Source organism: Astatotilapia calliptera, chromosome 20 (genome assembly GCF_964374335.1).
Source record: "Astatotilapia calliptera chromosome 20, fAstCal68.1, whole genome shotgun sequence".
NCBI lineage: Eukaryota > Metazoa > Chordata > Actinopteri > Cichliformes > Cichlidae > Astatotilapia > Astatotilapia calliptera.
The window spans coordinates 3,446,083-3,470,177 of NC_137441.1; the positions used below are offsets into that span (position 1 = coordinate 3,446,083).

Sequence of the window (24,095 nt, forward strand, 5' to 3'; positions counted from 1 at the left end):
ATCTGTACATGAAACTTATTTTTCATAAGTTTGTCTATCGCCTGAATATGTGACAATGTATTTTTCCTTTATTTTGATGTGTATATTTAATAATCTGCCATCGTTAAAAAATAGACACTGTAAAAAGCAAAAGAAACCTTCTGAGAGCAGTCCACCTGACCCACTCACTGGGCTGTATTTCAAGGAGTGATGCAAACTTACTGTCAAATGCATGCACTCGTTTCATTACACCTTGCTTGTGCTGGGATCGGCCAGGTTTGCCTCTGAACTGCACAGATTAAAGATTTGAATGCTGGAAACGTCCCTCGCAGATCTTCGTCCATGTTAACATGACATCATCACACAGTCGCTGCAGATTTGTCAGCTGCACATCCATGATGCGACTGTGGTGTTCCACAATAACCCAAAGGTGCTTTATTGGACTGAGATCTGGTGACTGTGGAGGCTGTTTAAGCACAGGGATTCATTGTGATGTTCAGGAAACCAGTTTGAGATGTTGTTTTGTGACAGGATGTGGTATCCTGCTGGAAGCAGCACTGTGATCATAAAATAATGTCAGCAAGGACATCCTGGCAGGCTGCGATTTTTAAACAATGCTCACTGAGGCTCACTAAAGGGCCCAAAGTGTGCCATGAAACCTAAACCATTAACACAAGCTGGGATGGATGTTGTTTATGGCGATTTCTGGCCCTACCATCCAATGTTACAGCACAAACAGACTCATCAGACCAGGCAACGTTTTTCCAATCTTCTCCAAATCTGGTGAGCCTGTGTTAATTGTAGCCAGTTTCTCTAACAGGAGTGACACCCAGTGTGGTCTTCTGCTTCCAGGTTTGACGTGTTGTGTATCCAGAGATGTTGCCTTCCCATCAGCTCAGAGAAGTCTGGCCATTATCCTCTGACCTCTGACATCAACAAGGCATTGTCACCCACAAAACTTCCACTCACTGGATATTTTCTCTTCTTCAGACCGTTCTCTATAAACCTTAAAGATGATTGTGTGAGAAAATCCAGACAGTTCATCAGTTTTTAAATACTAACACCAGCCTGTCAGGCACAAACTAACATGCTGTGTTAAAAGGATGTTCTGATGCTGAGTCTGAGATTCAATAGATCATGTCTACACACCCAAATGCACTGAGCTGCCTGATTTCATATTTGTTTTACCAAACAAATAACTTGGTCTATCGAATCAAGTGTAGGTGGGGATCAAATTGGGGACCATTTATTTTCGTTTTAAGTTATTTTGCCATATTTTACAGCATTTCTGAGCGCTCATAGCCTCCAGAGTACAAGAGCTCCATAATAAGTCCTAGATTCCAAAATATACACTGTACTCATTGCAACGCTCTACAGTAAAATAACAAATGACAAAGTTTTACAGTCACATGTCAGTGGTCAATATTTCACCTCTGTAATATTCCTGGTATTTATAATTGATCTATTGTAATATATCGTATTATTTAATTAGTTTAGTCTGTTACTGTTACTGTTACGGTCTTGGAGCAGCTGTAACCCCCATCATGTCCTTAGGGATTATTAAAGTATTCTTTTTTTCTCTCTAGTCTAACTCTTAGGCATTAAAATATTGCAGATTCTCTTTTGAAACTAACAATACTCAGAAAATATTACTCAGACTCACCTAAACAAACAAGGTTTTGTCTTTAATTTGGAGTGGGTATGCCAATAAATTTGATTGGGGAACTTAAAGCTCAGCTGTGAAAAATCAATATTTCTATTTCCTGTTGGGTTTAAAACCCCACTGACCAGCACCTATGTATTTCTAGTGTCTTCCACTCTGTGATCTGTGAACCAGATCAGAGTGACAGAAAGGCCCAAAACCTGCAGCTTCATGGAGTATTTTATGAAGTATTTATGATTCAGCCTGTCAAGACTGAACAGCAGCATTTTATTGAAAACATTTTAATTAGTGACCTCACTGATTTTTCACACTTTGCAACAACATCCAGTCAGCTGATTCAGGCACCACCCACCACATATTTGAAACTCCTGCTGTGGGAGGTGTCTGTCAGTCTGCAGTTGAGTGTTTGTGGAAACTTTGAGGGACGAAGGAAAGCCGATGCTCTGTGTGGTTCTGCCTGTCTGGTCCCCAGATCCTGGTCTTTGTGTCCAGCTGTAGTGTCACACACCACAGGAACAGGATCAGTTGTGACTCTTACCTGTCATTTCACCTGTCCATCCATCCTCCCTGCACAGTCTTACCTGTTCAGACCCGTTTGTCTCTCATATGTAACACGATGCTTTCTGTCTGCAGCCGTCCCTCTCAATCTGTCTGCTGCCCAACGGTGCAGCTAACAGAAAACCTCTTTAAAATACATGCAAGTTGTGTAACAATGTAACTACTGTATTTACATGGGGGGAAAGAAAAAATTAAAACAATCTAAAAGTAACCACGTATGTGATGAAACATGAACCCTGGACTGAAATCTGCAGCAGGCATGAGGGTGGACGTGTAACTATGAGGTGGGAAAAAAAGGTTATAAATCCATCAAGTGTTCATCAGGTTTGGTTCGCGCAAAACAGTAAAATCAATTTTTTCCATTTCATGAAACATATTAGTTTGTTTTCAGTGTTTGTAGTTGTGGAAGAATTTGGACTTCAACTTTCCATTAAATAAAATGGTTTCGTTTATCTGTTTGTGCATCCTTCCTGCACTCACAGCAGAACCATGACTGTCACGGGACTCATTGTTCTGCTGTGATCATAAATGCATAGAACAATTACATAATATGTGATGTGTTGGTACAAAAGAAGTGAAGCACAAACTTGTTCCATGTGGAATCTAAATAATTGCATCTGTGCATTCATGCTCATGTTTAGATACATGGAATTTAAAGAAATGCAGTATTGTCCAGTGATTCAGCCGAATGGAACAAAATATCCTACATCCCGTTTATCACATAGCTCAACACTAAGACTTCACAATAGAGTTAAATGACACAGAAAATGTCCCTAAAGCATTTTTAAAGGTTTCATATTGATTCTTAATAAAAAGCTTCACAAAAACTTTAAATCTGACTTCTGTGTTTTGTGCAGTTTTGTGTATGTGGGTTGGAAATCCTGTTAATGTAACATGTACACATCATCCATCGTAGACTTACGTCTCATTGACTTAGACATGAACATTAATTCCTACACATGTTTAATCATCTCTTAAACAGATGCAAAGAGAAACTGTATACTACAAATTACTTAAACTTGTGAAATTAACTATTAACTAATTAACTAACTAATAAACTAATTTTCAAAAACAATCTTTGGCCACATTTTTCCAGCGTTTCCCAGACCAGCCGAGAGATATAATCTCTCCAGCGTGTCCTGAGTCTGCGCAGGGGCCTCCTCTCTGTGGGACATGCCTGGAACACCTCACCCAGGAGGCGTGTCCTCCTTGTCAGATGCCTGAACCACCTCAGCTGGCTCCTTTCGATGTGGAGGAGCAGCGGCTCTACTCTGAGCCCCTCCCACTTCTCACCCTGTCTCTAAGGGAGAGGCCAGCCACCCTTTTCCGCTGCTTCTAGCCGCGATCTCGTTCTTTCGGTCACTACGCACAGCTCGTGACCATAGGTGGCAGAATAGTTAAGTCTGAATAACATTATTTAGGTTATTCAGTTTTCACAAACAGCTGTTGGACGCGATGTCCCAAAACTGTGCTCACCCTTCATTAATACATGAGTAGAAAGTACGTTCATGATGCGCACTGTTCGGTGCTCATAGTCAGCCTGTGTTCACCATCTGCTTGCTGCCATGCCACCACTTACTGTGAAGTGGATCATGGAGAAAACGATAAAGGAAAAAAGTAAAGAGAAAAAAATCACCTGGTCTGTCAGCCTAAGATGAGAAGCGTCTAAAATCCTGAAAGTCTGAGAGATGGATCCAGCAAAGCTGCCACAGTGAACGAGCTAAGCGGTTACACCTGAGGTATGATCACATGTGGGTGGGGTTGCTGGTGAAAGGGCTGAGAACAGGTTATAAAAATAGGGCTGGCACTTCAGGCTGCACCTGTTCGGTCAATATTTAATTCTATGAGCGTGAATACATAATGACCAAAACCAACGTTATCATTTTATTACAGTTGTTCACAAAGTACAAACTCACACGAGAAAATGTTGAGTCCCACAGCATCTGAATGAGAGATTACTGAATTAACCCATGAACCCATGAAAAAATGATATTTTTTACTATAATTTTATCATAAAAATGTCCGGCCCTGTGTCCTATGCTCATCTGCTCTGATGTCTTTTTTCACTTTTCTGCAGCAGATCAGTCTGCGAGGCGTTCAGGTGTTCAGGGTCAGGATTTCTCTCAGCCTGACGGCTTCATTATGTTCAGCGTGTGTCCATCAGCCTACCTGTCGTCCTTATCTACCTGTGGATCAGTCAGTGACGCGCTGAGTTGACACTCTGTCTGTGCGCTGCAAAGCTTTGGCTTCAACCCCAGATTCAGTTTGTGTTCGGCTGTCAGAGGTGGCGACGGGTCGTCCTGTCTGCCAGCTGGGACACTCGTAGTGTTTTGTTTTACTAAACACTCACTTGGCATCAGGGCTGGGCTGGTGTAGGGTGGAGGCAGGATAAACTTCTATGTGCAGTGGAGACAAAAAGAGATGCTAATAATATTGCCTGTAGTAGAAATGATCAGTAAGCAGGACAAACTAAAACAAGAACGTACAAATTGAAATAAATGTTCATTAATTCGCTGAGGAAACATTTAAAATAACTTTCCCAATGAACAGGAAGCATCCAGTGGGGGAAAGATCTCCAAAGCATGCTTCCACCTCCGTGCTTGACCGTAAGGATGTGCTCCTTGGGTCAAACTCAGGTGTGGGCATTTATGAGACTGCAGGTGTGGTGCACAGAGTCCACCTCTTCTGTGGAATCAAACCACACAGGTCGGTTTTAGCTTCAGCGAGCCTGTCACAGCCTGCACTGAAAAAAATGCAATAGGGTGGTTGTTGAATTTGCATAGAATTACTTCATATATCCAGCATGACTAATTTAAATTTCACATCTAAACATATTTTTGTCTTTTAATTTTCACATATTCTTTAAGAATATTGATTCTTTTAGAACAAATCATGTTGAAAAGAAACAAGTTAGTCGTGTTTTATCCTCAAGCTCCGCCCCCTGGAAAGGAAAAATCGGCTGCACTGTCCGCCATTTTTGTCTCTCGCTTTGGAAAATCTACTACCATCTGGAGTTTTACACTTGAAGGTAAATAAGATTTTAAAGCTAACACACCAGTGAGAACGAGTGTAGACCCTTTATATATGTGGACTTTTACTGGGGTGTTGTTATTTTACAGGTATGTGGGCTGTTTATCGAAAACCATGAAAGGCCAATGTTAGGCTCCAGTTAGCTAATGGTAACCGAAATTATGCGATAAGCAAATTAGTAATTAACATATATAATGTGAGTTAATATTGTTTCTATATTCTTTCAGTCTAAATTAACAGACTATTACAAACTTGCATCGGTGTCTGTAGTAAGTGGTGGTACCTGCAGTGTCTTAACCATTAAACAAGCTAATGTAGGGCCGGGATATGACTAGTTTGTTGAAACATGTCTGCTGCCAATGTGACTGCTCACACACGGTAACATTACCAGCACATAGCCACAGCCGCTATAAACATGCTGAAAGGTCAATCTAGCTTCTGTAGTCAGCAGCTGGAAGACTCAACACAGACCCAAGATTCAGTGTAACGGTTATCTAAATGTTGTGTGTCCTGTTTGTAAGCCCAGAAAAAGAAATTAAATAAAATGACGACCTTGAGCTTCAAGCTAATGTAAGCGTAATGCTATAGCATAAAGCGACTAATGCAATGATGAGGTTGTTAAATTAGTAAAAATACAGTAAATATATCCAACATGAATCATTTATATTTTTGGTCTAAACATAATTAAGTCTCACGCCTTTCACTTGTTTTAGAAGGATGTTCAGTCTTTTAAAACCAGTCATATCAAAATAACAGAAAATAGTTATGTTTTCTGTTGAAACTCCACCCCCCAGGGTGTGTTTTGCGAGGGAAAATTCACTGTGGCGGTCCGCCATTTTTTGTCTTCGCTTCGTTTACGTTTGGTGCTGAGCTTTACTTTGTCAAGGTAAACTGAAAACTACATGTTTGAGAGGAAACGAAGAGAACATCCATTAGATGGGGAAGTTTTTCTCATGAATTGCTGTTGAGCAACATAATGTAAAAAACAAGTCATTCCTTAAGTTAACTAACGATAATGCTAGCTTAAGCTGCGAGACAATATTATGTGCATTAGCTTTTTTTCAGTGTGTGCCCAGTCACATCCGCTTGTTTTTTCTCAGTGAATACAGACTAACAAACTCGTGTCCATTTAGTTAACTGGTTGTACCTAAAATGTTTTAGTTATACAGTTAAATAAGCTAGTTTGCCATGGGGTGGGCTCTGTGTATGTTGGGGGGGGGGTGTCTTCACTAAAGTCGGTTTATTTAGGGCATGACACCTATGCAGTACTCATTAGGAGAGGAAGTGCATGACGTGGGGCTTTATTTCATGTTCTGGGGCAGTGAATGTAATCTACTGATAACATGTTAAAGACACACAAAAACCCAACAAATTATTTTAACTGATTTATAGAGAGACTGAGAGGAGGGCTTAAAGAGATAAAAATAATGACAATATAAATATGTTAAATTTATTTTTTCTGTATCGATATATGGTGCTTATCGCTGCTGAAGGGCAGATTGGTGTTGCTTCAGAACAATTGTCTAGCGCTGTTATGTAGAGGTGTTACTGTTAAGGTTTTAATAACATTATTTTATTTACTAGTGAAGATTTGCATATCTTATCTCACATTCTGTAAGGTAAATTTTCTGGAAAGGTCAAATTAACTAATTTAACTAAGTATTAATGAAAGACCTTGATGTGTATATGACAATAATAGATGTCGTTTCTGGGTCATTTGGCAGAACTGCAAAATGGCCAGAAGGAGGCAACTGCTGTGGTTGCAAACAGGCTTTGGGTGGTTTGGAAGTAAGGGCAACTATGGAACTGCTCAGCAACATGGGACCCATAGCTAATAAATAGTAATATAACTTTGTGTGGATGTAACCTTGTGAGATTTGAGATTTTGACAGCATTTTTATGTGACAACTTCTCTTTTTAGATAAATGCAGAGTTTAAGCGCATTACCACCATGCCACTGCAGTCCAGATTACTCTCGCAGATAGATGTGCTATCTGACAAACTAATAAAGGTCTTCAAAAGGCGAGGAGGACAAATAGGAAGAAGACTTCAGAACATTCTGGAGCCCACGGCCCAGGTAAGAAAAAAATTAATTTGTGTATACACTTTAGGGAAAATAATAATTTTAACAAAATCCTGCTTGTCACTCTATGCCAGGAGTATGTCGAAAATCACCTGGGATTTTCACAATTTACCATGGGTGCGTTTTTTTTCTTTTTCTTTTACCTGCATTTTTCTATGTGTGGAGTTGATAGTTGAACACCTCTCTGTGCTCTGACCGTATTCTGCTTCTTTGCATGGAGATTTCACTTCATTACCTTTTTAAGCATTCTGAGGACTCAAATCACATGCTGTAATGAATCCATTTTTGTTCACCTAATGTGTTAATGTTAACATTTTTTGGAATAGTGACACAGATTAAAATAAGATTTGGTATAATGTTCTTTGACCAGTGTTCTGTTTAATTAAATTTTGGAATTCTGCATTTTCTAGGCCACAGATGAAGCCATTATCCAACGATCTAATAAGGAAACAACCATGGGAATTTACATCATAAAGTCAAGAGATGCCAATGGCAGCCCTGAGGACATCGGGATAGTCCTTGAAGGCCAGAGAGTCTGGCAGGATTTGGATAACTATACCCTAGCAGCTGCAATGCTGTTTGGACTAATGTACACTTTGAACCTCACCTACCCACTGGAAAAGTATACCTTCGAGGTATTATAGAAACTGGTTATGGAGCTCAAAAGGAACAGCCTTTCAAAGAAGGCCCAGGTTTTCAGGACCAGACTGTACGATTGAACAGTTTTCCAGTTATGATGTGGGAACAACATGTTTACCTCTTCAAATATGTACCATCCTTTCTTTTAAGCCAGCACTGGTAAAGTTGCAGGACATAGTGAAACTTATTTTTCTGGCACTTTTCAACTTGGGGCCTTTATTACTGCAGTTTTCACTTTTCAAGCCATGACTCTTTTAAAAAAAAATTCAAACTTTGAATGTCCATTTTTCTCAATGGAAATGGTGCCTTGCACCAATTTCACCAGTTTGCAATTTTTTTCCCAAGGTGCACCACTACAAACAGATTGCATCGTCTAGTATTAGTGATTGTGATGTTTAGTGATAGAAGCAAGCCAATACTAATCAGTTTAGGTCTCTTGGTTGTGTGCCTGTGGGTTATAATGTTATTTTAAGTCTCTTCTTTGTGTCATTTTAATAATTACACCCCTGTTGCCATATTACCTTATGGCTCTTACATTTAAAAAACTATTTTTTACATAAGCGCGATGTCATAAGGCCCCACAATGTTGAATTCAGGTTACAGCAGATAACTTTGAGGAATGTTATGGAATGTTTTTCAAGAGATGCATTGTACAAATATGACTCATGTATATTTTGGAAGCCTGAATTGAAAGTCCATTGTTACAACTGTGTAGTATTTTCAAAAATACAGGTCATTGTTCAAAAATGTTTTGCTTATTTCTTTGATTGAAGAGAAAGTGTACAGTACATACAGTAAGATCAGCCTTAATTTAGTTTTATTTATTGAACACTCAATTATATACTATATTATATTATATATTATATATTAGAAATTTGTTATAAAATAAAATAAGCTTACCATAAAATAATCTTGTCAATATAACACATAGTAGTCCAATACAATTAACACAAAAAGTTCATGTCTGATAAACAAGTGGTTTCTATAAATATTTGACCGGAATGAAAAACATAACAACAACATAAAAAAGTCATGTTTGTGTTACCAGAAAAATGTGTGCAGGTATAACATAAAAAACTAAGGTTAACCAAACATAACTTAATTTCGTGCAACCGATTACAATAATTTTTTTACGTTTATACCACTGATTATTTTTTTCAGTGTGTGGTAGATATGATTCACTTCATTTTTTGCAGTTTCTCTGGGCATTGCCGGTCTGACCTTGGGATGAATTTGCTGGGATGTCGACTCCTGGGAAGATTGGAAACTGCCTTGTGAATAATCTAGAATCATGGTCGTATGTATGACCCTTTTCAAACTAACTTGCAGCAACAGTTTCTTTTCTAAACCTGCTGCTGAAGCCTTTCCTCCTTAGCATTGTGCTAAGGAAACGCCAGGACTTTTGCTTTTACAGGTGCTGATGACGATTTGATCGAGTGCATTTGACTGGCAGCACCTGGCTACTACTTTTTTCCACATGACTGTAAATAGTCTGGTTATATATATATATTTTTGTTGTTGTTGTTAAGTGCAAAAAAATGTTATGCTGGGGAAAAAAAGCAAACTAAGCAGCTTCACTGTAAAGTTGTCAGGAGTCGTCCTGCAGCAGCTCTGGGGAACCTGATCCTGCTGCACCAATGAAACCTCATTAAGTCCAATCAGGTCACATAGCAAAGACAAGAGGGGGCGGGGGGTGAGGCAGACAGACAGTAGGGTCATGTGACCTGGTAGTTAGGTCAGTCTGGTTTGATGTCTGAACTACACACACACAACACACACCTGCACCAACAACAAATACTGAGTGAGCACGCAGCAGGCTTCACTCGTTAATCTTTCAAATGAACCAGCTGATACATAATAATTATAGAAACAGAATAATTATTTAACCTGCAGCCAAGTCACTGGGAAAATACAGAGTATGACAGTCCCGAAGGCTCGGGGGTTAAAACAGTCAGAGGTTTAAAATACTGTAACTAAGCATGCAGAGAATAAATGAATGAAATCAGATTTCGATCTATAGCAGGACATACATTCTATGTGTGTGACCCAGAGATGAACCTCAGATTTTATTATTCATCACGTCTGATTCATACATGCAGCTGGGTTCATGATCCTGTGCTCAGATCTGATGTATGGAATTATTCACTGATGTTTAAGACTTCATGAATTATGTGCAGCTCGGGTCACTTTCGGGGTCGATGCAGCTCTCTGGGTTATCATTTATTTACATATCTGTCTCTGCACACTTATATTGTTCTTACTTTAAATGAGGATCATAATGAGGTGAAAATAGTAGCTTGATCATCATCCTTTCTGAATTTAAAAAATGAAGTTTTTTCACTACAGCCCTACAACAGATTGCCAACCTGTGCACAGTGTACCCCTCATTTTACATGTCCGCTGTGCGTGGGAAGAAAACTTCTTTTTACAGTGAAAAAAACCCCTAAACTTCCAAGCAAGCACCGAGTAGCTACGACGTGATGGGAAACTCACAGAGACACTCGCGGATTCTTCAACTGACCGCGGCACACCTGCACCAGGGTAAACCTCCGCCTGCCCCACTCCTGCTTTACAGGTGAAAATAGAGCAAAAGGACCGCTGAGTCTTTGGTTTTATTTATTTTCTGCTGTGTTTTACTTGCATCTATTTGAAAGACTGAGTGTAAACACAAAAATATTTTATGTGCTGGAATTTGCAGAAAATAGGTTTAAATGTTAAACAAATTTCTTCCAGTCAGAGAATGTTGCATATAATTACATTTTTGCTTGATGCATAAAGTTAAAAGATTAAAACTAATAAAACAAGTTTTAAAAAGAGACTTTTCCATTTGATTACATTTTGTATGATGGATTATGTAGAAAAAGTAGAATTGGGCTGAAAGATCTATCGCTCTATCACCTATTCAGGCTGTAAATCGGGTTTTTAAAAAGTAACTAAGTAATTAATTACTTTTAAAAATAAGTAATCAGTAAAGTAACGGGATTACTTTTTGGGGGAAGTAATCAGTAATTAGTTACTGATTACTTTTTTCAAGTAACTTGACCAACACTGGTGGTCATTGTCACAGCAATGCTTCTAAGCAACTGTGCCGAGTCAGTCTGGGTACTAATGGAAATGGGGCTTTTCTGTTACGTAACGATCTCCAGTGAGGATGAGAAGTGACCAGGGTGCACCATCTGTGTAGTCATTCAAAAATAGCTACTGTATTGACAAATGCAACTTGAGACACAGCAGCTGTGATATTACACAGGAGGCTAATTTTGGCTAGTAAAGATCAAACAGCTAACTCCTTAGAAAGACTTTCAGTAAAACCAAGCACACCTGCCTGTCACTCAATGAGGCCACACCCTTAATGAAGCATAGCTTTGATATTGTTAAGCAATGCATGTGTCGTTAAAACTATAAAGTGAAACCAAAACTGCAGTTTTGAGCACGTCTGAGGTTGCTTCCTATTCAGCCCTCTGAAGGTGCCGCTTGGCAGAGACCAAAACCTGAGCTAAAAGTTACTACAAAGAATTTTCCAACACATTCAACTTTTCCCTTTGAAGGTAACCAAACACACTCACAAAGGTTCACCTCGGTTAAAAAGTCAAAATAAAGGAAATGTCAGAGAATCCCAAACGTATCTGAACTTCATGCTCAGGGGTAGAATGGATGAAATTTCATGGAAATCCACTTAGAGTTTATCCAGGTATTGGTTTGGAGGCTTAAAGGAGACCGGACAACAAATCAAAGAGAAACAAAGTGAATAGAAGATAAATTACATGAAGAAAGAAAGAAGTGAGGAAAGTGGAGAGCGGTGGTGTAATCAGACCTCAGGCTGTTTCCTCTCAATTACAGCCTCCCACACAGCTCACAGTGAGTCTATATAAAGACATGTACATCTCTGATACTGCATGTGTGTGTGTGTGTGTGTGTGTGTGTGTGTGTGTGTGTGTCTTGCCGCAGTGCCACATCTCTCTCCTCCCACTCTGAAGCTAAAAACAAACGCAGCGGCTTTCATTACACACGCTAAGAGTCCAATCAATACTCAGAGGCCTCTGAGGCCACAGTGCACTCTGAGTGTGTGTGTGTGTGTGTGTGTGTGTGTGTGTGTGTGTGTGTGTGTGTGTGTGTGTGTGTGTGTGTGTAGTTAAGTCCGTTTAACGCAGCAAGTCTGAAGCTGATGTGAGTTCAGGTTGTTGTTGTTTGTCCTGCACTGCTTATTAAAGATGGATGTGGCCATGGCAGTGAGGCCTCAGACGTGATGACTGAGGGGTGCACGCCGATGTCTTAGCAACTTGCCAATCACAAGGTAGCCCCGCCTTAAAGCTGTGTTTGTCATCCTTCCGGAGACTAATGTGGACGTTTATTCACAAAACAAACATCGTGTTGCTTTCAGCAGAATGTAAAGCTTGTTACAGAGACCATGAACTCATCAGAAAAGTCTTTAGTGAAATCAAACATCAAGCGAGCAGTAAGGTCGTTTTCCTGTTGAGTTCAATCGGATTTCTATACAACCACAGAAATCGCCCCCTGCTGGCCATAAGAAAGAATGAAGAAGAATCATGTGTTAAACAAGACGTCATAGTTTAGTCCCGCCCACTAACAGGTGCCATGATGAAGAAATAATACGCGTCATTCACTGTCGGTGGTCTTTATTTACGCCTGATCGGTGTATTTGTGTTGCTCCGCGTCTGAGTTTTCCCGTCAGGGTGGTGTAGTGGAAGACCACAGTGCCTTCGGACTTCACAACTATGGACTCTCCCACTGTCCACTTTTTCAGTAACTTTCCGCTCTGATGCTTCTGCACACCTCTGAGGTGAATCACAGAACACACAGGTGTAAAGATGCAGCTGGAAGCTGAACATCTCTGAGAAGATGACTGAATCTGAAATCAGCAGATTATGGTTCAGTTCATTCATGGTTTATTTGTTTGAATTTGCCAATGATGCCTTCAATGTCCTCCACTGTGATGCAGCTAGCGTCTACTGTGGAGGACTACTGCGTGTGTGTGCAGCTGATGCATTTACTTCTTTCCTCCTTATCTCTGATGATGACCTTAGTTTCATTTTCTTTTCCTTTCTCTCATATTTGACTTTATTGCTCTCCCTCGTGATGCCGATTTTCTGCTGATGCATTCATCAGCACGCAGTTCCTTCTTACGTCATGTTTGCAGTCTGTTGGTTGTGTCTGTGTTTCCTCTCATGATCATATGGTGATGTGTTCACAGACTTGTTGGTCTCTTGGCTGTGTGCTGTGGTGATGCGTTTACTGTTCATCCTCATGATGTCCACTGACTATTTATGGTGCATCATTTACCAACATCCTGTGATGCATTTAAGACCTCTCTGTTGTGGAGACGGATTCTGTATCGCACACACACACACACACACACACACACACACACACACACACACACACACACACACACACACACACACACACACACACACACACACAGTCTATATTTAGCAGTCTGCTGCAGGAGAAAACTCGTGAATTTTTTAAACTCTGTAAACCAACTTCCTCCTCCCTCTCCGTGTAACTGTCGCACCCTCATTCAGATATGAGGGGATCTCCACGGCAAGCCCCTGGTTTCCCGGGGCAAAAAGAGAGTCCAGTTACATAATCACCCCGACCTCACACACGTCTCTGCATCTGGATTTGTGAGGACGTTCCCCGACACCCTCAAACCAAAAGGAAACACGACAGCTTGTCTTTTCACCTGAGGAGCTTCAGCCTGTCCGCTTCCATCTCATCAAGTCTTCAGTCTGACTACTTATCAAACATCCACTAATAAGTTGATCCTACAGTCTGCAAATCTTTGTTCTGTGGCATTGTTATGAATGAAAGTCTGACTTTGGAAATGCCGGTGTGGACGACGTTTTACTCAGGAAACAGCAGTGATCTGAAAAAATAAAGGCAGTGCTCGAAAAACTGAAGTTCCCCAAATGGCCACTTGAGGCTGGCATCACTAGTTGAAATGTTCAACTTTAGAGCAGAATTAAAAGGTTTGCAGTCTGCTACAAGAATAGCTTTTGGTCTTCATAATTAATATTACTTTTCATAATAAAAGTGCAGTCATAACTCACCCGTGTGTCCGGAAAGAAAAAGGTCTTTGTGTCACAGCTGGGAGTAAAGACAAGCAGCCTGGATAAACGGAAAGCTTGAGTAAGGAGGCCGGTTTGTTGTGAAATCTCCACCAAATCCAGAATTAAAGTAAATCCATCTCCTGGTGACCCGTTGGGGAAAATGGTTTGAATTAAGTAAGCATCTAAGTAAGACATCTGTGTGAGTAATAATTAAGTGCATTATTAGAGGCGTGGCCACTTTCCATTAGGTCTCACCTCTGCTATTCAGCTTTGTGTGTGGTCAGTTCGACAAATGTCTCTTCCACACTTGGTGAATGAAGTTCTAGTGTTTTAGTACTAAAATATTACCACTAATCAGCAGGTATCTGTATCTGAGTCTGTGAGACTTCCACCTTGCTAACCAAGATGAAACCCTCCATATTACACTCTTAAATATGGTCTCTTCTGTCTCCAACTCCAAACACTCAAATTGAGGCTTCAAACTTTATGATGTCACAGTGGCTACATCCAACTTTTGTGTAACGCATGAGCATGTCGAGGTTAAACGGTAGATTAACTCTGGCAGTGCACCTGGTTCATGTCTGTGAAGCAGTCTGCATGACTCCCACTCGCACTTTTACTCTGCATGGGGTCTTTTATTTTGAAATCTGAGCACATTCTTTATTCTGTTCCTCTGTCGGACTTCATGCCCTTGTCATCCGCTCTGTGCAGCCCTTCAATAAAAAATAAACCCAGCACTATATTATTTTTTCAGTGAGTAGCTGGGCACCGTTGGCGCTTGGTGCTGTGACGCATCTGATGAGATTGAGACCGTAACGTTGACGTGTATTTCTAAAGTGAACCTCAAAGAAAGAAAATAAGAAGAGTGAGTTTGCACTTTTTACCCACATACTCAACTCCTCAAATCTCTACAATGGAGACGGAGAGTGTAAAGTTCATGTAACCCATAGCAACAAAACAGACAGTTTATAGGACCCTTTTAAGGTTCTTTGAGCATCTTTATGAACAGAAATGAGTGAATTTGAGATTTTAATGCAAACGATCACCAGAAGATAACCTTCCTCTCCTCATCTCTCTGCTACTGTTTCACCTCCTCATCTTATCTCCTCCCCTCATCACTGTCATCTTCATCTCATCTCTTCTTTCACTTCCTGCCCTCTAGGCCTCAGGTCCTTTCATCCTTTTTCTCTCCTCCACTCATCTCCTCCTGTCATTTCTATTTTTTATTCCATCCTCTCTTCTTTCATTTCCCAGTGTCTCCTGCCTTTTTTGCAGTTTGTCCTTCTTTTGAAAAACATTTAGTTACAGTGATAATTACTGCGAGGAAGAGTTTAGGAAACGTTACTAATAATGAGGCAGTGATTCACAAGATTAGGGAGCAAAGCATCAATAACACTGTTGGATCCAAATATAGGCCTAAATTTGACAACTGAACAAAATCAGAATATGATTAATATGTGAGAAAAGAAGGAAGCCAGAGTATCGGAGAGAACCCGTGAAAACTCAGAACCTTCTTGCTGTGAGGCAACAAAACCACAGCGTCACCGTGCTGCCTCTATAAAGTTAGAAATTCATGAAAATTTGAAGATTAAAGTCACAAAGTTAGTAGAAAACAAGTGTTTCTTATTGAAAAACTGCAGGTTCAGATCAGTGTCATCAAAAAACGAATAGTTAAAAAGTTTGAGAGTAAAGCTGGTGACGAATCAGAGAAATACAGCTCTCGGGCTGTCGGCCTCCCTCTGAGGTTTCCTTTTAATTAAAACTCATCACTTTCTCCCCTTCAATTAACCCACAGCCTGGCCAATCAGGCGCTATCTCGTTAAGGTGGACCCCGTCTGCGGTGAGCGGTCACCTCTTTAATCCGCCTCTCTCTGTGGGACAGGAAGCGCCCGAGAGCTAATTAGTGCTGAGCCAGGCGGCATCTCCCTGCAGAGAGCCGCGAAGCTCGACCTCCATCTCCAAACTTTACTGGGAACACAAAGAGTTGGATTCTGAAAAAAAGGAAACAGCGAGGATTGTGGGATGGCAGAGAGGGCGGAGTCTGCCCTCCTGTACGTTTGTCTGAAGAGTGAAACTTCAGAAGAAACCGAACTTCATTCAACTTTTAGAAGATTTTTAGGAGCTGATCCTCAAACACGTGGTGCCAGAACTCAGACTCCTTCCTAATCCAGGACTTAGACAGAGCCCTAAATCATTTCAAAATAATAATTCTTCAGTTATTTTGATCAGGACTGTCCAGCTAAAGAAAAAAAACTAACACTTCAACTTCATGCCGTGCCACTGATAGCAGAAATGTTTAAGAACTAAAACTCTGAAAAACACCTGTGTGTGATTTCCTACAGCGTCCTTCAAAGCCCGACTGCTCCCTTTCTCCTCTTCACTCCTCTGTTTCTTATTTTTCTGTCCATTTATCTTAATTTCAGGGCCTCCCAAACTGGTCAGACACTGCTGCTAAATTATGGGAGACTCCAAAATTAGGATTTTATTCAACATGATTCATATTATTCATAACAAGCGTCGGGCACTTTAAACTTTAAAAATATATGGATTTCATTGAATTTAAAAATTATTTCAAAAGGCAAACAGATAAAATATAAAGTCTGGGGTAACAGGGGAGACAGGGTTGTACTGGGGGTGATGATCATGGTAAACGAACCAGTCTTTCGTCACACACACACACACACACACACACACACACACACACACACACACACACACACACACACACACTCCGATGTATATCAGGGGCAAATTGAGATTCAGCATCTTGCACAAGGATACTTTGACACATGCACAGGAGGACGGGATCCGTCCACTCACTTCTGATTGAAGTTTGGTAAACGACCTGGTCGACCACCTGAGCCGCCCGATGTCTGTGAGACAGATACCAATCCAGCACAGCGAGCTGCAGCCAACAACCAACCTTTGTCTCGCAGACGGGCAAAAACAACTGAGAAACAGACGGCTGCAGGCAACCAGATCATCCTCCACAGATTAACCTACAATATTTTACAATGTTTACTGTTTGCAACATCTCACTTTTAGATGGTAACAGCTGGTGACCCCTTGATGACCCCACAGAGAGTTTTTGTGCTGTTGTACAGTCTTTAAACTTCAGTCTGGTAGGACTTCTCAACACTGGATGAATTTAATAATATTAGAAAGGTTTAGTCTGGACTGACACAAAGAGCTGAAACTAAAGAGAAATAAGCCTTTGGTTTCTTTTTGAGCTGCTTTATCAAATGCCACCACTGAGCCCTGTTAGAAATGGGGCGCGCCTGATAAGATCCGCTTTCATATTCATTGGCAGGCAAAGTCGTAACTGAAACTAAAATCTGATAAAATGTCCAGGCCTAATCAGCACCACCATTCGTCCTGCATATTTGACGGCATGAAGGAGAATTCTGCGTTCAGATCCCCAAAATCAGGCTTTGATTTAAAGGCAGTAAAATGTTGGAAAAATTGAGCCGAAAAAACCCGAACACGTGATCATCATGTTCAGACAGTATTTTTTTTTTTAAATCACATTTCGTCATAGTTACAATAATTAGCGTCATGATCATTATCAGCTTCATAAATAGATCAGTTGATTTTTCATACAGTTAGAAGTCATATCGCAGCGTTTATGTACAGATTTAAACATTGCAAACAAAAAGCTCCAGCCGAGTCCCTGTCCAGCACATAGACCAATCCCAGTGGATCAGGTTAGTGCCATCTTTGAAGCAAAAGTGGAAAAAAAAAAAAAAGATCTGATTGTGGTGCAGCTCAACTGCTAAGTGATCATTTTGGGGGAATTTTCAGTTGCTTAACGTTTGGTTTAAACACCCTTGAGCTTAAGATTTGAAAATCCTTAAAGCTGCACCAGAAACAGCTCGAGTTTTCCTCCCACATGTTGACATTTTAAACTCCTAACATCAGACGGTGCTGGATATGTGCTGCAGTGTACCCAAAAAAAACAAAAAAAAGCAGTGATATACAGGCAGTTATAACATAAAACACAAAATCTGTTACAAGCATAATGTCCAGGATATAATCACAGCCCAGTTAGATGGAGCTAGCCTGGGGCAGAGTATAATCCAGGGCATAGTCAGGGCCCAGGGCCAGAGTCCAGAAGAAACAAAGGCAAAGCAAAAGGGAAGTGTCTGTCACTTCCTGTCAGATTTCACGAAACAGAAATAAATGCAACGATACAGTCAAAGTCAGTGAACATTATAGAGCAGGAAATAGACCCACCCTGCAGAAAAGCAAAAAAAACCCCTGAAAACTGTCTTTGTTGTGTGCCATTTGGTGACTCCGGTAAAGAGGGAAGTATTCACAAACTGATAATAGTGCAAGAAATGTTAGAGCTCTTTTCATCCAGGATATAGACACAGACCACACCAAGGCAGTCATTGAGCTTTTGTTGAACCATTGTGGATCCCAGGCTGCGTCACGCTAATTAAAGCTGTGCAGATTTTTCCTTGTCCAGCTATTACTGATTGCTGTTTGTCATCAATGATGTTTTTAAACCAGGTTTTATCCAGAGTAACCCGACTAAAACAAAGGGAAACATAATCACCAAATCTGCTGTTTTAATATTTTAGCGTTTCAGTTTTTATTTCTCGGAGATGTTATTTTGAATAAAAGCCATCGAAACACAGAAACACGGTCACACTAGGTTCGACAAAAGAAACTGTCTGAAAATCCAGCTAATAGTCTAAGCCTGGATCCCTTTGCCATCCCTGATGAATTTTAATGACTGTTCTGGTGGCAGGCGCTGAAACACACGGGAGACCATTTTGCATCCTAAAGTGTATAAAAAGCAATAAATAAAGGCCGGGACGCAAAATAGCTGCACAGAGAACCTGTGACGCCTAAGACATTTCACACTGTGAACTCCTGGACGTAGCCACAGCCCAACACAGACAGATAAAGCAACTCTTAATTAATCTAAGGACACAATCAGTTAACGTGTGACACCAGCTGACAGATTAACAGGAAGTTTAACGTGAACATTTGTAGGTAGTCTTTAAGGTACAGGCATTTATTTTTTCTGGTGGCTATGTTAAATCTGTTAAAGCAAACAAGCTTTCCTATGGAATGAAGTTCTTTTAGAAAAACACTTAATAAGAAGTGGGGTTTTTTTTTTTTAGTGTCATCACAGTTTCACTATAACGTGTAAAACTTGAGTTTCACCAAAGAAAAGGTGATTAAAGCTGCAACAGCTGGTGGATTATCGCTCATTCTCTGGTTGAAACTGCTTAAAAAGTCCAAAGTAAGTATTTTATTTTGAAAGCTCAGTTGCTGACAAACAGCTAGCCTCGTACTACTTTCCTGGCCTAGTTTCTGTGGTGTCTTTGACGTCATTCACCTCAGAGTCTACGGTCTGCTCTGGGGGTCTGTTGGTGGTTAGATGGTCGTAGCCACTGATATAAAAGTCAGAAGTGAACACATCTGGACGAGAGTTTGAACGACATAGAGGACACCACAACAGAGACCTGACCACCATGCAGGCAGGAAAGACAAGGCAGTGGCGAACTGAACTTTCAGAATAAAATATGCAAATACTGCATCTTTTAATTTGGGGGGGGGGGGGGGGGGTACTCAGGTGTCATGATGACCTCATAAAAATCTTACATTTGGTTCCCTAAGAAGATCAAAAAGGTCAGCTGACAGCATAGACATAGCCCACATACTCAGTAATGTGCGATTCGTTAGCAGACGGGACATAATCAGATCACAACAGAGTTACTGCATACAGGAACCAATGTCAGTCATTTAGGATAAGCGTCCTTCAGGATATAGCCAGGCCCTGACAGACAGACAGAGTGTTAAGACATAAAGTAGAAACCAGTGAAAGCAAAGATTTACAGACAACAGAAAGCACGAGTCTGTTATAATGTGACCACTGCAGGTCGTAGCCAGGACTCAGAGCAAACTGAGCAGTGCGCTCTAATGACAGTACATTCAACATAGACGTACATGAGTTGAGGCCAGCTTTTAATATCCTCAGTGTTTCCATTCAGTGTCTTCTTCTACGCCTTTAAAAAGTACTGCTTCCTCCAGGCTGAAAAGCATGACATGGACATTATTTCAGCATTTAGTCACAACCCAGGCTGAAATGGTGAAAACATAACAGCTTCAGGCAGTAGTCAGAGCCTACAGCAGGTCTTAGCGCAGAGATGGGGGTAAGGAAGAAAACTTGGTTCCAGGTGTTAGCCTGAGTCTGGCTGACACCTTCCAGCTGAGGTGAATGGTAGTGGTGAGATGGAAGTGACTGCATGGATTAATCCAGGTGATAGCCTCATCCTGACCCAGCAGCACTGCTACCGGGACTGCTCTCTTTACTGAGACGAACTAATTCCTGGGACAACAGCTCCAGGTCCTGCAGAAAACAGAAAGAAAATGTTTATATATCAACAGCTTTACAGCCCATCTCTGAAACAGCAGCACCCGTTTTTGGATAAAACCTTACTCTGAACATGAAGACCAGGAGATACGATGTAATCTTTTATCATTTAATTCATCTGCAGCTAAAAGAAAATAACAGCAGAGCCCAGACTATAGTCTGTATCACAAAAGTGAATTATTACAAACCTATAAGCTATAAATTTGTGAACTCAGTAATTGAAATGATTTCAAGCAAGTGCCTCAAGTAAAACATCATTTTGTAATTTACAACATCTGTTACTAACAGCTGCAGTACGCTCAGTGTGAAAAACACAAGTACTTAATAAGACACATTTCATGGAAAAAGGTTGTTCCATGATTAAAGCCACTGATCTGTGCTTGAAGGCTCTGAAAACTGAATTTTCTCTCAGCTGATTGATCAGATATGTAGCCATTTTATTTTGAATGGGATGTGGCTGCACTGGTCAGCAGAAAACGATTTTTCAAAATAAAATGTTGACAAATGGGACATTTAAAGTCAATTCTTTGAATTTCTCCCCCTAAACCAGTGGTTCCCAAACTTTTCTTTCGCTAGGCCCCTCTTTGTTTTACAAGAAAAATGCCCCTGTGGGATCCTGTTTGTCTGTGATTTGAACCGGGGGAACAAATTACGGCAGGATCAGCCTGATGTTATTTGTATCCCGCTGTAACTTTACTGTATAAAGAGCAAACATCTCTAAACTGTCAGGAGTAGGGATGGGTACCGGTGCCCGAAGAGTAGAGTCCTGGCCCCTAGCCCTGCCAGTATAGCAGAAATGATGAGGATGATGATGCAGCAGCAGCCGTTCTTCTCTGTGTGAGTAGCTTAATGTTGTTCGTGTGTAATTTACGTTGAGTAGGCTAACCACGTTATTACATTAATGCATGTAAGGTGAACTAGCAAACATCATCATAGTTACATGCGGCTGTCTTCTTGTTTGATGGCAGATACTCCCTTCACCCTGGCCAAAAAGGCTAAAATGACCAAAGAAAAAGTGGAAAACAGCTAAACATGAGAGGTTTTTGGACAAAGTTTGTGTTTTTTCCATTGTTTAAGCACTGCTTCCAGCCAAGAGTGATACCATATATGCCCCATAGCTGCAGAAAAGGCTAACATTGTTATCTTTTTACAAAAAACAGCTGAACATGAGAGGTTTTTGGACCAATTTTGTGCTCCATTCTTTAAGCACCGGCACCGTTTCAAAAGTACCGGTTTGGCACCGGTATCGGATAAAACCTAAACGATACCCATCCCTAGTCCGGAGCAGTTAGTCATTACAACAAGTGTTTGTGAACTAAAAGCCAAGAATGTGGGATCCTGTTTGTCCGTGATTTGAAGAGCCCAGCGCTGCTCCCGATGAAGGGAAAACCAATTCTGCAGGGAGACCTACTTTGGCACTTGTGCAGGTGAAACCAAAGGGAAGATGCTTCACCATATTTTCTAGTCTTTGTCTTGGAAGGAAGCTGGTTTGGAAACATATTCAGCGATGCTTCATCTCCTGCTTTGCGTTCGTGTGGAGCCCCGTCAAAAACCTGTCCATTACGCTAGCAGTGTCCAAGCGTTTTTGTTTTTTTTCCCCTTTTCATGCCACGCCCCCCTTGCAATGGCTCTGCGCCCCCCCTAGGGGGCGGGCCCCACACTTTGGGAAGCTCTGCCCTAAACCAACTCGCTCTCTAAAAACTGATCTTAGATGCAGCAGACTTATGGGGGGTTGGGCTTCACCTGGCCGAATTTTTCGATTACTTTTTGAAGTCGTCCTTGGCTGTGCATCTTTCTCCTGTTTGTGCTCTCGTTTCTAATCCAACACACAACATCTGCTTCCTCCGTTTTTGTCGGAACTGTAAGCTGGCAAACAGCTGGCAGATAGATTACAGCCACCTTGTGGTGGTAGTGGTACACTACATGCACAAGACAGATCGGACAGATGTCCGTAAAAACGTAAATTTTTTTTATATTTTATGACAAACTTGTTTTTGCGTAAGGTTAAGCTTTGTAAGCTATTTTATTTTTATTCAAAAACCATGAACATCCCCATTTATGGCTGATTTAGACTTCTGAGCGAATCTTTGTACAACTTCACCTTCGCCGTGTGTGTGTGTGTGTGTGTGTGTGTGTGTGTGTGCGTGTTCCAGCCACGATAGAAAAAAATAATATGTCAGGACTTTTCCCCCCATTTTTTCTTGTAGTGTGTTTTTTGTTTCTTTTTCAAAGTCAAACGTGTTTGTCCCTGAAGTGTTTCCACATCTTTGGACTTTACCTCACGCCTGATGCTTTCAACGATCTCCCTCTAGGAAGATCTGACACTTGAAAGAGCGATGATTATTCCTTATGCTGAGACAATGATTGATATTCTCTCAGTGATTCATTCAAACCTGCGGTGAAATGCTATATGAGGAAAAAGCATAGGAGGAATCAATGTTACGGAACAGGCCAATCACAGCAGTTGCGTTGACGTGGCGTGCTGTTAGATTTTCATCAAAGCGCCCGTATGCACAGCACAGATTGCTACACTTGCTGTTACTGCGTGTGTGTAATTGTTTGTGTGAGATAAAAGCGAGTGGTAGACCATGGACATTCGCTGTTTTGGCGATGACCTCGCACTGGGGCAAAGTGGTTTGGATGAGAACCATCAACTCCAAGTCTGAGCTGATGGTTCTTAGCTGGAAAAGGGTGGAGTGACCACATAAAGAAACCCACAAGGCTGATGGTCTCCGTGTGTGTACATTACCTTAATGAAACTGTACATACATTGTTTACGTGTTTCATCTTCAGTCTTTTATTAAGTGTTTATTGATGTTTCTATCAGATTTCTTTCAGCTGTATTAATTAATCATTCTCAGTAATGAGATCAATGAAGATTTCCTGGACAAAGATGAATGCAGCAAACTGATGGATTAGCAGATTAAAAATTAATAATAAGACCTGTGGAAACACTTCAATCAGTCTCAGCCAATCTGAAAAAACATTGTTTAGCCACCTGTGAAACTTCCAGGCTGTTCTTTCTGCTGTTATTGGTCTAAACAGTCAAGTTGGTGAAGATGAAAATCATCCACCCTGTGTGTGTTTGAATCGGTAATTTAAAGGATATTTTATAGAACTAAACCCTCACCCCGTGGAAACTGTCCATGTAGCATGTTGGTGTGGACCGTTACCTTCTGCAGGTGCATGTTCTTGGTGAGCTGCTCCTCCAACATGTGCTGCAGCTTCTTGTTCATCTCCCTCAGATTCTCGTCTCCTGGTTTCACCAGCTCTCTTAGGACCGAACCCAGACCTCCCCGGTCTCCCTGAGAGCCTCCGTGACCTCCGACTGTGCTCCCCGACACATCTGAGCAGAAAAGCAAAGACGCGAGATTCAACAGAGATTCGTTTTAAAAGAAACATGCTGGTCAAACGGCCCGAAGAAAACACCAGAAGCAGTCACAACAGGGAAATAAGGAGATAAGAACAAGGAGATGAAGAGGAGGGTGAGGAGTGGAAACAGGAGGTTTGTTTGTTTTGGTGTTTTCCTTTATTTCTAACCAAACGTTGCACACAAAAACACAGAGGTGAAGCTCGCCACCAATCATGGAAACAGACATTAAAAACTGACTAACGGTAAGAAAACACAGCGTGGCTAACATTAGCAGTGCTAATAGTACCAGCAGGCTCACCTGCTTGGTT

General features: G+C 41.0%; 1 protein-coding gene and 1 long non-coding RNA gene across 4 annotated transcripts in view; one reads left to right on the forward strand and one right to left on the reverse strand.

The window, feature by feature from the left end:
• The first annotated feature begins 5,090 nt into the window (after nt 1-5,090).
• On the forward strand, nt 5,091-8,699 carry LOC145423019 (uncharacterized). Its single transcript, XR_013904149.1, has 3 exons — nt 5,091-5,228; nt 7,152-7,307; nt 7,724-8,699. It is a non-coding gene; the product is annotated as an uncharacterized LOC145423019 (long non-coding RNA).
• A 10,894-nt stretch (nt 8,700-19,593) lies between these two features.
• The window catches only part of gripap1 (GRIP1 associated protein 1), a 42,696-nt gene continuing 38,194 nt past the window's right edge, over nt 19,594-24,095 (reverse strand). For all 3 annotated transcript variants that reach the window (XM_026155331.2, XM_026155330.2, XM_026155329.2), the window contains 2 exons: nt 23,588-23,760; nt 19,594-20,390 (listed from right to left, as the gene is read on the reverse strand). In XM_026155331.2, coding sequence (XP_026011116.1) covers nt 20,310-20,390; nt 23,588-23,760 — 254 coding nt within the window. In that variant the 3' untranslated portion in view covers nt 19,594-20,309. The remainder of the gene's footprint in view (nt 20,391-23,587; nt 23,761-24,095) is intronic.